Source organism: Amia ocellicauda, chromosome 2 (assembly GCF_036373705.1).
Source record: "Amia ocellicauda isolate fAmiCal2 chromosome 2, fAmiCal2.hap1, whole genome shotgun sequence".
Classification (NCBI taxonomy): Eukaryota; Metazoa; Chordata; class Actinopteri; order Amiiformes; family Amiidae; genus Amia; species Amia ocellicauda.
This window is the reverse complement of record NC_089851.1, coordinates 47,851,967-47,867,707: the sequence shown is the minus strand read 5'-3', so window position 1 is coordinate 47,867,707 and position 15,741 is coordinate 47,851,967. Positions and strand designations below refer to the sequence as shown.

Genomic DNA, 15,741 nt, shown 5'->3' with positions numbered 1-15,741 from the left:
GCTGATCTTGCGGGGGCCCTCATTTATTGTGTATGCCAAAATGTAGTACTGTGGGCCAAATACAGTTCTTTTGAGACTGCCCTAATTGAAAACAGAATAAATGAACAACATCATACAGATATTACTTAACGTATAATTCTTTTTTTTTTTTTTTTTTTTTTGTTGCTGGTAACCTCAAATACTTTTTATTCTCCAGTTGCAAATTACTGTTTTCATTCAAGCCAATTTGCAATAAACACATTTTTCTTATTTTGTTTATGGACTGCAAATTCAACATGGAAACAAGATTCAGACAGCTAAAACCCTTCCTGAAACGATCCTGTGCTGCAGGTAAAATACATTCCATGGGACCTTTAAAATATATAGTTAAAAAATTACTGTACAATTTACTTAAAAAAGCATAATTTTGAATATGCATTCTATATAGTTATACACTCACCTAAAGGATTATTAGGAACACCATACTAATACTGTGTTTGACCCCCTTCAGAACTGCCTTAATTCTACGTGGCATTGATTCAACAAGGTGCTGAAAGCATTCTTTAGAAATGTTTGCCCATATTGATAGGATAGCATCTTGCAGTTGATGGAGATTTGTGGGATGCACATCCAGGGCACGAAGCTCCCGTTCCACCACATCCCAAAGATGCTCTATTGGGTTGAGATCTGGTGACTGTGGGGGCCAGTTTAGTACAGTGAACTCATTGTCATGTTCAAGAAACCAATTTGAAATTATTCGACCTTTGTGACATGGTGCATTATCCTGCTGGAAGTAGCCATCAGAGGATGGGTACATGGTGGTCATAAAGGGATGGACATAGTCAGAAACAATGCTCAGGTAGGCCGTGGCATTTAAACGATGCCCAATTGGCACTAAGGGGCCTAAAGTGTGCCAAGAAAACATCCCCCACACCATTACACCACCACCACCAGCCTGCACAGTGGTAACAAGGCATGATGGATCCATGTTCTCATTCTGTTTACGCCAAATTCTGACTCTACCATCTGAATGTCTCAACAGAAATCGAGACTCATCAGACCAGGCAACATTTTTCCAGTCTTCAACTGTCCAATTTTGGTGAGCTTGTGCAAATTGTAGCCTCTTTTTCCTATTTGTAGTGGAGATGAGTGGTACCCGGTGGGGTCTTCTGCTGTTGTAGCCCATCCGCCTCAAGGTTGTACGTGTTGTGGCTTCACAATAGCTTTGCTGCATACCTCGGTTGTAACGAGTGGTTATTTCAGTCAAAGTTGCTCTTCTATCAGCTTGAATCAGTCGGCCCATTCTCCTCTGACCTCTAGCATCAACAAGGCATTTTCGCCCACAGGACTGCCGCATACTGGATGTTTTTCCCTTTTCACACCATTCTTTGTAAACCCTAGAAATGGTTGTGCATGAAAATCCCAGTAACTGAGCAGATTGTGAAATACTCAGACCGGCCCGTCTGGCACCAACAACCATGCCACGCTCAAAATTGCTTAAATAACCTTTCTTTCCCATTCAGACATTCAGTTTGGAGTTCAGGAGATTGTCTTGACCAGGACCACACCCCTAAATGCATTGAAGCAACTGCCATGTGATTGGTTGGTTAGATAATTGCATTAATGAGAAATTGAACAGGTGTTCCTAATAATCCTTTAGGTGAGTGTATATCACTATTAAAATAAATTAATTTATTTTCAGATCCTCTTAACTACTCTAAATGCCCATTTGGGCTGAAGTCATATTTTTGGTTTAACAAAACAAACATAGACGTTTCTATCTTACAGCTGTAGATGTATTGAATTATTATAGCATAATACTGTATTAAAAAACATCAAAATAATGCCAAAGTACCAAATCATCCTACCGGGCCTGCATGTTCTGATGTCAGGTTCTAACTAATTTAATGACATGTGCCCAAAAGTGTTGTGTACACATTATAATATTGCCAAATGCTGCAGTAATTTCATAAAAAAAGTTAATTGTTTCATTACTTATCAGATGTTCACTATTCCTGTTGTGGTGCAAACAGCTTAGCAACGCTACTGATTTGATCGGTAGAGGACTCAAAATTTAGCCTTTATAATTGCAATGTTGTATTATTTATTAACAGGAGATAAACAGTGACTTTACTTTAGTACTGACACAATGTAGTAGGACTAGGACTAGGACTGACACAACCCATAAGCATCCGTGTTCCCACCATCCTATCAGGAATGAAAAAAAAAAAAAAAAAAAAAACCTTGTTTAAAACACTAGCACTTTGGCTCACCATGACCCTGTAGTGGATGAAGTGGTTATTGAAAATGGATGGCTGGATTGATGTACCACTTTGTTTTTTACAAACCATACTAATTCAAGGAATTGTATGCTTTAAAAAAAAAAAAAGTACATTTATTCTTACTTTAATACATAATTTTCCTGATTTATCAGTTAGCCGACATTATACAATAATATTGAACCACTCAAAATATGAATGAGAGAATATGCAAAAGTAAGCAATTAAATGGCAGAAAACAGCAGATGGTATCAAATTATTCGTTTATGTGGGACTGTGGCATCCTACATGAAATGAGTAATGTTTTTGCCATCCATTCTTTGGTGTGTGCACATGTCAGATGTTTTATTTATTTGGAATATTTTTTAAATAAATAAATAAACAGAACCGTAAAATTAGACTTTTACACAATATGCAGTCATACCATGCATACTGCATACTGTTCATGCCATGCACTCCATTACCTCCATTTACCCCTGGAAAAATGTCATGCACCCAAGTTAACTATCACTGCTCTGGATAATGCAACATTTTTACAGCATTCTGAAATGTCAGTTCTCTTGTGAGTTGTGTGCCTGTCCCCATTTTGAGTTATCAAGTGTAAAGTAGCAAACCATATCCTGGATGATGACAATCTGCATACACAAACACATATAAATAATAATAATTATCACGATACATTTTTATTAAATACAAGGAGTAAACCTCACCTGCATTTACACTGTTTGATTTCCATAATGGTTAAGATTAAACGCTGGAAATGCAGAGAATACGCCCAGTTTGACTGCATTTGAGGGTGATCAGACCAGATCCTACATAGCTTAGGGGTTAAGTTCTGTTTACAGCTACTTACTTTTAATTATTCAAACAGATATAGAGCTTGCTATACACACCTATGTGTAGGAAAGTGGAATTCTGTCATATTTTCTATCTTTTTTTTTCAGTTTCAGTCAGATTCTGTGTCATAATGGTCTGGTGCAAAATAACCATCATTAAAGCAGAAGCCAACAATATAATAAAAATGTTTGAGATTATACTAAACTTTATTTTAAGTAAATCATTTTTAGGAGGTTGTGATATAATCTTAATTTGTATTGATATATTGCTTGTTACATACACACTGACTTTCTAGATATAAGTTTTCCTAGGTGGCTGATTCTCAGTGATGTGCAGTTCGTGAACATTTAATTGTTTTCTCACAGTCCAGTGTAAATCGATTCTTTTGAGTCAGGGGCAGGTTTCAATTATATGATGCACTTTGTTTTGGACTCCTGGATTATATTTGAGGAATGGAATGAAGGAATTGAATTAATAAGTTTGTCATCTAAGTTATTCAAAATTAACAAGTTGTTTGTAAACTCAATATTTTGCTGATTTGATTCACTGATTCTCAGCAGCTGAATCAAAGCTAAATGTCACCTCACCATCCCCTCATATAAAAAAGTATTGTCAAAGAAACCTGCCTCATATCAACAAATTATGAAATTATGAAAAATCTGAAATAAGTTACTGAAGACTCAAAATTACTATTATTCTTACTAATTAATACTAATAACAGCAGTACTACAAGAAGTATTTTTTTATTGAATATTTATTAAGAAAACATTAGATCAAGGTGAAGTTGGGCAAATTAATTTGACTATTTCACTTACTTTTTAAGTGTTCAGTTTATTGATTTGACTGTAGTTAATTTGGATGCTGCAGTTTTTTTTAATAATTCAGTAATATTTTTTCAGAACTTTAATTGTGTGTTTATGAAGGGTTTATTAAGTAATTGAGAGCTCGATTGGAACAAAACCCAGCAGGGTAGGGGGTCCTTCAGGACCAGGGTTTTGAACCACTGCTTTAGACTATACAAAATTATTGGAAAAGTAGTTCTTTTTCAATGGAAATATATCCCAGAATATTCATATTTATCACATCAATACTTCTCATACAAGACCAAACATCATCATGAAGCCAAACATTACATGGAAAATACCATATGCTAAGAATGCAGTACTTGATTTCAGTTGAATGCTTTCCATATACTTTGGCTGCAGAATTGTGAAATAACACATTAGTAACTCTACCCATCTCATTAGCAAAATGAAATAGTTGCTTATTCTCCCAAACTGCCACAGGTCTTCCATACTTTTTCAGCTATGTTATAATTATATTTCATATGTTCAAATTGCATTTCTACCAAAAAGCATTTCATTCAGACGAATTGGGGAGACAGAACCCAACATGGGGAAGTGAGTTCCAATTACATGACAGGCTCTACACAAAGTATCATTCTGTAGGCATGTGCTGAATTATAAATATAATCCATGGTTATTTTCTTTTCATTTTTACAAGTGGTAAATGCCTCAGTAAGCAAGCTGCTTTCTAAAAAAGTACACAATTTACATAAAAAATTACATATATATATATATACACTCACCTAAAGGATTAATAGGAATACCTGTTCAATTTCTCATTAATGCAATTATCTAACCAACCAATCACATGGCAGTCGCTTCAATGCATTTAGGGGTGTGGTCCTGGTCAAGACAATCTCCTGAACTCCAAACTGAATGTCTGAATGGGAAAGAAAGGTGATTTAAGCAATTTTGAGCGTGGCATGGTTGTTGGTGCCAGACAGGCCGGTCTGAGTATTTCACAATCTGCTCAGTTACTGGGATTTTCACGCTCAACCATTTCTAGGGTTTACAAAGAATGGTGTGAAAAGGGAAAAACATCCAGTATGCGGCAGTCCTGTGGGCGAAAATGCCTGGTTGATGCTAGAGGTCAGAGGAGAATGGGCCGACTGATTCAAGCTGATAGAAGAGCAACTTTGACTGAAATAACCACTCGTTACAACCGAGGTATACAGCAAAGCATTTGTGCAGCCACAACACGTACAACCTTGAGGCGGATGGGCTACAACAGCAGAAGACCCCACCGGGTACCACTCATCTCCACTACAAATAGGAAAAAGAGGCTACAATTTGCACAAGCTCACCAAAATTGGACAGTTGAAGACTGGAAAAATGTTGCCTGGTCTGATGAGTCTCGATTTCTGTTGAGACATTCAGATGGTAGAGTCAGAATTTGGCGTAAACAGAATGAGAACATGGATCCATCATGCCTTGTTACCACTGTGCAGGCTGGTGGTGGTGGTGTAATGGTGTGGGGGATGTTTTCTTGGCACACTTTAGGCCCCTTAGTGCCAATTGGGCATCGTTTAAATGCCACGGCCTACCTGAGCATTGTTTCTGACCATGTCCATCGTTTTATGACCACCATGTACCCATCCTCTGATGGCTACTTCCAGCAGGATAATGCACCATGTCACAAAGGTCGAATCATTTCAAATTGGTTTCTTGAACATGACAATGAGTTCACTGTACTAAACTGGCCCCCACAGTCACCAGATCTCAACCCAATAGAGCATCTTTGGGATGTGGTGGAACGGGAGCTTCGTGCCCTGGATGTTCATCCCACAAATCTCCATCAACTGCAAGATGCTATCCTATCAATATGGGCAAACATTTCTAAAGAATGCTTTCAGCACCTTGTTGAATCAATGCCACGTAGAATTAAGGCAGTTCTGAAGGCGAAAGGGGGTCAAACACAGTATTAGTATGGTGTTTCTAATAATCCTTTAGGTGAGTGTATATATATATATTACACCTTCAAGGTGTTGCACACGTGGTGTTAATCAAAGGGAGATAATCCCAATTAAATCAATATTCATTCCTGATTGTAACATAACAAAATGTGGGTGGTGAATACTTATGCAATTCACTCTACAAGATTAAATAAAATCAGTTAGTTGGCATAATAAATAAATAGGACAGATAGTGCTCATCTTAAAATGGGGCATTAAGTTTAAATACTTGCTCGGGTAAATATGCTCACTTACATTTACCCAAAGACTATGCCCAATACGTGTTATATACCAGTCAAAGTCACTCTGCTTTGCCTTCTTTGTCTCTCTCCAATACAGTCACCTCCTCAGCTGCTGCACGCAAGTTGGCACTGGTGCAAATCATATCTTCCAACCCTAAATGATCTGTTCTTCATTGTCATTGTATGTACATTGTATTAATAACAGCAAACAATTTAAGAAAAACAATATGTTATCAGCCTTTATTCAATGTAATTATTTCAGTGCAACAGGACTCAATTTGGCAAAGTGTAAACACAATGTCATATGGTAATAAAATCACTGAACATAGCTGTTAGGGGGATCCCATGCTCTTAAGATGTAGTCTTTTCTGCTATCTGGTGTTGAAATGTCACATCCTGATACACATAAAAGCTTTCATTTAGGGGTATTACAAAGGTACTGAAATTAAAAAGATCACAGAAAAAAAAATCACAGATACTTAACCTCTGTACTCCTACTGACACATAAGTATAAACACATATAAACCATGTTACTGTGAGAGTTCCCCTTTAAATAAAATCTATATAAATGTGTAAATTATATACATAATTTATTATTACTGTGAATAGTGAAACTGAAAGTCAGCCTATCAGGCTGGGGGGGGATAAAATAAAGTTTAATTGTACCGTATTTTATTGACATGGATGTGAACAAAATGCACCATAGATAGTCTTTTGTTGTCGAAGAGTTAAATAGATGGTCTTATCTTAACGTTTTATGGTGAATGTGTGGATAGCAGCGAAACGTGCTGTGCCTTGGAACAGTTCCATTGTGTTTGAGGAGAAAACAAGTGATGGGGTCATGGTGGAATTCCACTGAACAAAAGACAAGACTTGGTCATTAGCTGCTGCATAGAAAATATTGGGAAATATTGCATAATTGGGGCTTCAGATTCAATAAGTCACTTAAAATGAACAGTAAATGAAGGGCTGAATGTAAACAAGAGCAGGATACTAATCAATTACGTAACATGGCAATTGTCACCCCCTCTAGTATTGATTTGATGTGAATTGTTAATTGCATAGAATAAATACAGAGATGCTGCAAAGGTTTCAAAATCCTCACCTAAGTAAGTGTTTAACAATACCTGTTAAACTTTGTGTAACAGTGACTCTTACAGAGTTCTTTTATGCTTTCAATCATGGATCACTTGGCATAGAAACATTCTGGAAATGTTTTCGGCTATTGCTCGTGAATGAGGCCTCATTAATGAGTATATAAAATAATTTATTATGAGGCATTTCCCAAAATAAACCTCTTTATTTAAACTAATAGGACTTGGCACAGCAGTAATGTTGGCAGTATGAGTTGTCCTTTGTGATTTTCTGTGACAATGTAGGCCTCCTAAGCAAGATACAAAGTCTGCATTAAGGCTATTGATATTGTTACCAGAATAAACTTTGTTTCACTATTTTTAAAGAACATTCAAAGTCACAATCGTTCTTGTGTTCATAGCTTAAAGGACTGGTTGGGTGGGAGAATGCATACCTCTAGTTAAAGAAGGAATTTATATTACAGAACGACGATCAGAGCTGTTTCTAGGCATAAGCAACATAAGCATCCGCTAGGGCCCCCTAGAAAAAACTAATAATTAATAAATTGAATATATTTTCAATTATTTTCTATAATTGATCACAGTGATCAGTTTTCAGATTGAATTTTATGTTTAATCATGGAATCAAACATAAGTTATGCTCTAGAAATCTATCATCAATCTGGTTTTGGTATTTGTTGGGTGTAGTAGAAAAAAAGAGAAAGAAAAATGGGATTACGACACAATGTGAACAAAATGTTGCTGTCGAACAGTTAAATAGATGGTCTTATCCAAATTATAATGGTGGAAAAAAAATCAAGAACGCACCAAAATCATAAAAATAAACTGAAGGAAAAACAAGCACAAGAGAAAGGTATTGTTTTGTTATTTGATTATGCTTCAATTTTATTTACAGTAACTGCTTGCATACTGTTTCAATGACGATGACATTTATGTGTAGCTATACCTAGCTGTATTTTCTTGTTACTTTCACTGGACAGTCCAAGTTCACCTCACCTGCCACCAAATAGCATTTTATTATAACATGGTGGCTGTGTTTTTGCATCTGTAGCGAGTTTTACCTTGAATAGGATCTAAAAGAGGTTTGTCCTTTTTTTGTTTCTGCCTCAGTGAAAATCTATGCTATAACACTGCAACCTAGTTCCGCAGCATCAATTATCAAGTAAGCTAATTAGCTAGTAAGTTAAAATCAGCAAATGGGATTTGGCAATTGTAGCTTGGTCTAGGTCAAACTGTGCGTTGCGCCTTCCAAGGGGGGTGCAGGAGTGTGTCAAGGAAGGTTTGAGCTAGTTACAGTTAAAAAGAAAGTGTAGAAAATGTAAATATACACTCACCTAAAGGATTATTAGGAACACCATAATAATACTGTGTTTGACCCCCTTTCGCCTTCAGAACTGCCTTAATTCTACGTGGCATTGATTCAACAAGGTGCTGAAAGCATTCTTTAGAAATGTTGGCCCATATTGATAGGATAGCATCTTGCAGTTGATGGAGATTTGTGGGATGCACATCCAGGGCACGAAGCTCCCGTTCCACCACATCCCAAAGATGCTCTATTGGGTTGAGATCTGGTGACTGAGGGGGCCAGTTTAGTACAGTGAACTCATTGTCATGTTCAAGAAACCAATTTGAAATGATTCGACCTTTGTGACATGGTGCATTATCCTGCTGGAAGTAGCCATCAGAGGATGGGTACATGGTGGTCATAAAGGGATGGACATGGTCAGAAACAATGCTCAGGTAGGCCGTGGCATTTAAACGATGCCCAATTGGCACTAAGTGGCCTAAAGTGTGCCAAGAAAACATCCCCCACACCATTACACCACCACCACCAGCCTGCACAGTGGTAACAAGGCATGATGGATCCATGTTCTCATTCTGTTTACGCCAAATTCTGACTCTACCATCTGAATGTCTCAACAGAAATCGAGACTCATCAGACCAGGCAACATTTTTCCAGTCTTCAACTGTCCAATTTTGGTGAGCTTGTGCAAATTGTAGCCTCTTTTTCCTATTTGTAGTGGAGATGAGTGGTACCCGGTGGGGTCTTCTGCTGTTGTAGCCCATTCGCCTCAAGGTTGTACGTGTTGTGGCTTCACAAATGCTTTGCTGCATACCTCGGTTGTAATGAGTGGTTATTTCAGTCAAAGTTGCTCTTCTATCAGCTTGAATCAGTCGGCCCATTCTCCTCTGACCTCTAGCATCAACAAGGCATTTTCGCCCACAGGACTGCCGCATACTGGATGTTTTTCCCTTTTCACACCATTCTTTGTAAACCCTAGAAATGGTTGTGCGTGAAAATCCCAATAACTGAGCAGATTGTGAAATACTCAGACCGGCCCGTCTGGCACCAACAACCATGCCACTCTCAAAATTGCTTAAATCACCTTTCTTTCCCATTCAGACATTCAGTTTGGAGTTCAGGAGATTGTCTTGACCAGGACCACACCCCTAAATGCATTGAAGCAACTGCCATGTGATTGGTTGGTTAGATAATTGCATTAATGAGAAATTGAACAGGTGTTCCTAATAATCCTTTAGGTGAGTGTATATATTAAACATATTATATTCTAAAATAACTAAAAATAAATACATACATACATACATAAATAAATAAATAAATAAGCATTTGCTTAAAGTTCTTCTGTTCCAAAGCAACAGTGACATTTTTGTACAGTGTCCTGGGGTACCCTGAAAGGTGCTCCTAAATAAATTATTATTATACGTTATTATATAACGTAAATATGTATAAGTATATAAGTATATACAGCAGCGTGCTTTGAGAGAACCTGTGAGAAATTGAACGTTTTGTGAGAAAGGGAGAAAAGCGTCCAATGCAAGCCGAAGTGAGGGCAGCAGCGGAAGTTCCAGCAAAACGCAGAAGTCAAAAATATAACGAAACTTATTTAAAACTGGACTTTACATGGAGCAGCTTCTCAGCATTAGCTGCAATTCAAACAAAATATCACACCCGGCTTACTTTGGAAGATGACTTATGTGTCTAAATTGCAACCCCCAATCCCATTACTTTGGACATTGAGGAAACAAACACACCTCTCCCACTGATAAGGTGTGAATAATTAATATTATACAGAATTCAGCTTTAATTGGTTTATGTCATGTATCTTAAATGGTTTTATTTTTTTAGTTTAGCTGTTTCCATTTCTACTGTTTTTGATCTCAAACTGTAAAGCCTACTTCTGCAACTCATACTATATTGATCAAATCAAGATTTTGTTATATTGTTTTAGTAAGAAGGCACAGTCATTTTTTTGTCATTGCTCAGGAAGGCTCATTTTGATGAAGTTTGAAAACTGCTGGTCTAGATAGACTTATTTAAACCTGCAAAGTGTCTAATAAATATCAATCAGGACCTTTGTTGACTGACAGGCTTCAGACTACACATGATGGAATGCAGTTGACTATGATTGAGCCTGGGGCAAAAATTCGTAAACCACTAAACGTATGTTGTAAAAAATGGCATTAGGATGGTCTCCTTCACACCAATATTATTTTGTGGCATAAATTTGTGAAAATCCTTTCAGTAATCTACAAGTTACAGATTTTTTTTTTTTTTCTCAAAATGTATGAAAATGAAAACCACTAATTTGGTAGACTGGTAGAACTCAGTTCCTTTTTGTTAAAACTAAGGAATTGATCAAGTAATTACAGAGTATGTTGTACTTTCATTGCACGTTTGGTTTGTTGTTCAGTCTGAAAATTCGCCTGCACAGTACGCACTTGGGTCAGAATGTTGTCCTTGTCGCTTCTTATGAATGAGCCGAAACAAAGATCACACAGTGAATTGTAGTAAAGCTTTGCAATTTGCAATCCAAACCTAAATTTTTTGTGGCAGATTTCATAGTGCCTTACTCCATTAGCAATCTAATCTTGGGTAGTGCTGTCTGTAACTTACTTAAAACAAAACAAAGCCTCACATAGTAGTGTAGGCTATATATTGTATCTCCCATAGACCACAAGTAACTCGTTTTCAGGCAAAGACGGCAACATCAAGAAAACAGCATTAATTGTTTCTGAAGTGTTCCATGGATAAAGAATGAGGGTATACAAAAAAAATACAGAAGAATTAAGACAGATAACACATCACCTTAATACTGCTGATGTTATATGGGCATTTAATATGGAGAAGGGAGCTTCTTTGTCACGTGTGGAATTATGCAGAGAGCTGAACTGCATGAAAGTCTGTTTTCATTCTGAGTGAGATATAGTTTACGTTTAAAGTATAGATTGTTATAAAACTATGACTTTTTCTTAGCATAGATGCATATGAAAGGAAATCACTAATAAATACTTCACATATTGTAATGCTACATGGCATAGGGCCTAGTTATTAAATTGATGATAAATTGATGTTCTCCAAACACACAGGCCTGTACGGTTTGCCTCATAATGTTTTCCAGCCACCTCAAGAAAAAGCTCTGCATTTGTTGTTGATGGAATGTTACATAAATAATCCCTCCACCTTTGTTATTATGTCTACAGTTCCAAAACCGCTACAACATTAATTTGATGTTATTATGTGGGCTGGAAAAACGGGTCATTCTGCTTCAGTAAGGAGTGCAAATCTGGAACGCTTTTGGAATTAAATTAGTGCCAGTTAACCAGGGGGTGAACAATGTGACTGAGGGCTACTGAGGGTAAAGAAATTAAGGAGCCGATGTACCAAATGTTCAAGCAGTTACTGCAGTGGCAAATCAGTTGCAATGGATTTGGACATCAAGATTAAAATGTAGTGAACAATTGCAATTGTTTTTGTCTCTGGTTCATTCTTAAAAAAAAAAAAAAAAAAAAAAACATAATAATGGGTATTCCTCCCTCAATATATTAATGTTAGATGGATTACAGCTGAGAACAATTTTGACTGTAAGAACTGCATGATATTTTTGAAAATCTTTAAGTGTGACAATTTTAAGTTTTAAAAGACCGTAGGAAATGCATTATCCTTAACACAAATAGAAGAAAAATGATTACTATGTGGCAGGTACATTATTCTGTTATTGTGTTGTGTAAGTATTGATAAACAATATATTTAAATGCAACATATTAATTTGTAAATTGTTAAGTAATTAACTTTGTTTTGTGAATATGCAGTTAGTCAGGCCTAACACATGGAGGAGATAAAATAAACTTTCATAGTATTGTATTTTATAGACATGGATTTTAACAAAAAAAATTTTTTTTAATAAATTTGCAAAAATTTAAAACAAACTTCTTTCACGTTATCATTATGGGGTATTGTTTGTAGAATTTTGAGGAAAATAATGAATTTAATCAATTTTGGAATAAGGCTGTAACATAACAAAATGTGGAAAAAGTGAAGTGAATACTTTCTGGATGCACTGTATATTGCTCCAAAATGTGTACAAATCTTTGTGCATTAATGGTGCCATCACAGATGTGCAAGTTACCCATGCCATGGGCACTGACACACCCCCATACCATGACAGACGCTGACGCTGATAACAGCTTGGATGGTCCTTTTCCTCTTTGGCCCAGAGAACACAACGTCTGTTTTGTCCAAAAACTATTTGAAATGTTGACTTGTCGGACCACAAAACACGATTCCACTGTGCTACTGTCCATCTCCAATGAGACCGAGCCCAGAGAAGTCGGCGGTGCTTTTCGGGAGTGTTGATGTATGGCTTCTGCTTTGCATAGTAAAGCCTTAACTTGCATCTGTGGATGCAGCGGCGAATGGTGTTGACTGACAAAGGTTTACGAATTCCCGAGCCCATGTCAGGATATCCATTACAGGCTCATGATTGTTTTTAAGACAGTGATGTCTGAGGGATTGGAGATCACGTGCATTCAACGCATTCATTTACGCACCGAGATTTGACCGGATTCCTTGAATATTTTAATTATATTGTGCACTGTAGAAGGTGAAATGTCCAAAATCCTACCAATTTGTCTTTGGGGAATGTTGTTCTCAATGTGTTGGATTATTCGCTGATGCATCTGTTGGCAGATTCGCCAGCCTTGACCCATCCTTGCTCTTGAAGGACTAGGCCTTTTTTGGAGGTTCCTTATATACTATGATTACATGATTGCCTCACCTGTTTCACATCACCTTCAAATTTCATCTTGTCACATCACTATTAATCCTATATTGCCCCTGTCCCACCTTTTTTGGAACTTGTTGCATGCATCAATTTCAAAATAAACATTTACCATCAAAATATATGCAGTTGATTAGGTAAAACATCAACTACCTTGTCTTTATACGTTTTTTGTTTAAGTCAAAGTACATTTATAATAAAATAAAATAAAAACCGTAAGTATAGTTTTACACGTACAAGTTGTATTTCTGTGCTCGCTAATTTTAACCGTCCACACTGACCGTGACCTGAACATGACCCAGTACAAGCTTCTCAGCCAATCACAGCGCGATAAATGACCTGCCTTCTGTTTCCACTATACTCTCTCAGACATACATTGCATACATTCTCCTCTCACATACATATATTCTCTTCTTACATCCATATATTATATATAATATTACATGTATACATTGACTGCATGTGCATGAAAGCAAAAGTATGAATGTGTGAGTGAAAATATATGTATGTGAGAGGAGAATGTATGTATGTGAGAGTGAAAATATATGTATGTGAAAGGAGAATGTATGTATGTGAGAGTGAAAATATACGTATGTGAAAGGAGAATGTATGTATGTGCGAGTGAAAATATATGTATGTGAAAGGAGAATGTATGTATGTGAGAAGCCCAGAATGAATAATGGCTTGTACGGCCCCTCATAGTAAATAATAACCTGGTCACTAAATGCAAAAATGTTACAGAAACTGCAGACAACGCAAAGAAGCATGGAAAGATGTATGCCTGGGATAACATGAAGAAATTTAAAAAGAAATGAATGAACAAACTATTCAACAATTTGACCTGTAATATGCATGATGCATGACTATCCAGGCTACAATATATACTATTTATAAGTAGTAAATGAATAATCAAACTGATAGTACAGAAATATAGAAATGTCCATGTTATCCCTCATGAAAAGCTTCCAGCACTTTCTACATTTCTGCTTTATAGTTCAAACTAAACATCCAATATTTACATTAAATTCAAGCAGTTCTCATCTTTTAGAACAATATTAATTAACTTAGGAAATTAAGTGCTGTATCAATGTTTTATTTTAATATATGAAGTAAACTGAGTATTATGTAAAATAATGTGATATGTTGTAACAATTAGTCTGCTAAGAAATCAGGTAATAAAGAAAATATGACTGACCTGGTACAGCTATCTTTCCTGCTGAGGGGTGGTGCATTTCCATGATGAGATCATTGTGGATAACCTGAGAAGGAATAAACATAATGTAAGACCATGTTAAAACCCCTTATCTAAAACTTCCAATTAAGGTATTTTGTGTTGCAGGAAATATTATATTGTATTAGTACAATATAAGACATTAAGACATTTGTAAAGTTAAGCAGGAAGGATAGTTGAAGCAGGACATCCATTGGCTATTTCATGCCAATGGCATCTTAAACTTCCTTTGCAACAAGACTGTTCCACTTTGGGAACATAAGGAAGTTTACAAACGAGAGGAGTCAATTCGACCCATCATGCTCATTTTAAATGTTCCCAAATGTTCAGCTTCGACCACATTGCTGGGTAGTTTGTTCCAGATTGTGACAACTCTCTGTGTGAAGAAGTGTCTCCTGTTTTCTGTCTTGAAAGCCTTGAAGCCCAATTTCTGGAAAAGCTCCTCTGGTTTGATGCGGTCGATGCCTTTCATGATTTTGAAGACTTGAATCAAGTCCCCATGTAGTCTCCTCTGTTCCGGGGTGAAAAGGTTCAGTTCCCTCAGTCTCTCAGTAGGACATTCCCTTCAAACCTGGAATAAGTCTGGTTGCTCTCCTCTGAACTGCCTCTAGAGCAGCGATATCTTTCTTGAAGTGTGGAGCCCAGAACTGTACACAGTGTTCCAGATGAGGTCTAGTGTATTGTACAGTCTTAACATTACTTCCCTTGTTCTAAATTCTACACTTTTGACTAGGGTTGCAAATTTAAAGACTTTTCCTTAATCGACCGTCAACATCGTTAAAGATCAATCAATCGATTAATCTTATTAAAAAGTGTGGGGTTTTGCCTATGACAGAAAATCTAAATAAAATTAGATTAGATTAGATTCCTAAATAAAATCTTTATTTTAACAAGATATGGACATATTTGACACCATGTAGATAACCACACATCAGAAAACGAACCTCATTTTTGGATTAAACATGAAAACATTATATTTTAAAACAGAAATGGAGTCAAAAGATCAATCAAAAAATAAGGAGTTTTTAACCTATATTTAAAAATATCCGACTCTCCATCTTTGGATGAGTATTACATTTAAATGACTCTGGCAGTCCCCTTATATCCACTACCTCGTTTAGTTTTTCCGCAAGGTGGTCCGCTGTGTGTCGGACTGGCAGACTTTCGGTTAGCAGGACTGCAGACTTCACCTTCCAATCATT

General features: G+C 36.6%; 1 protein-coding gene across 2 annotated transcripts in view; it reads right to left on the bottom strand.

The window, feature by feature from the left end:
* sugct (succinyl-CoA:glutarate-CoA transferase) overlaps positions 1–15,741 on the bottom strand; it is a 288,833-nt gene that overhangs the window by 24,116 nt on the left and 248,976 nt on the right. For both annotated transcript variants that reach the window (XM_066687287.1, XM_066687297.1), the window contains one exon: positions 14,504–14,567. In XM_066687287.1, coding sequence (XP_066543384.1) covers positions 14,504–14,567 — 64 coding nt within the window. The remainder of the gene's footprint in view (positions 1–14,503; positions 14,568–15,741) is intronic.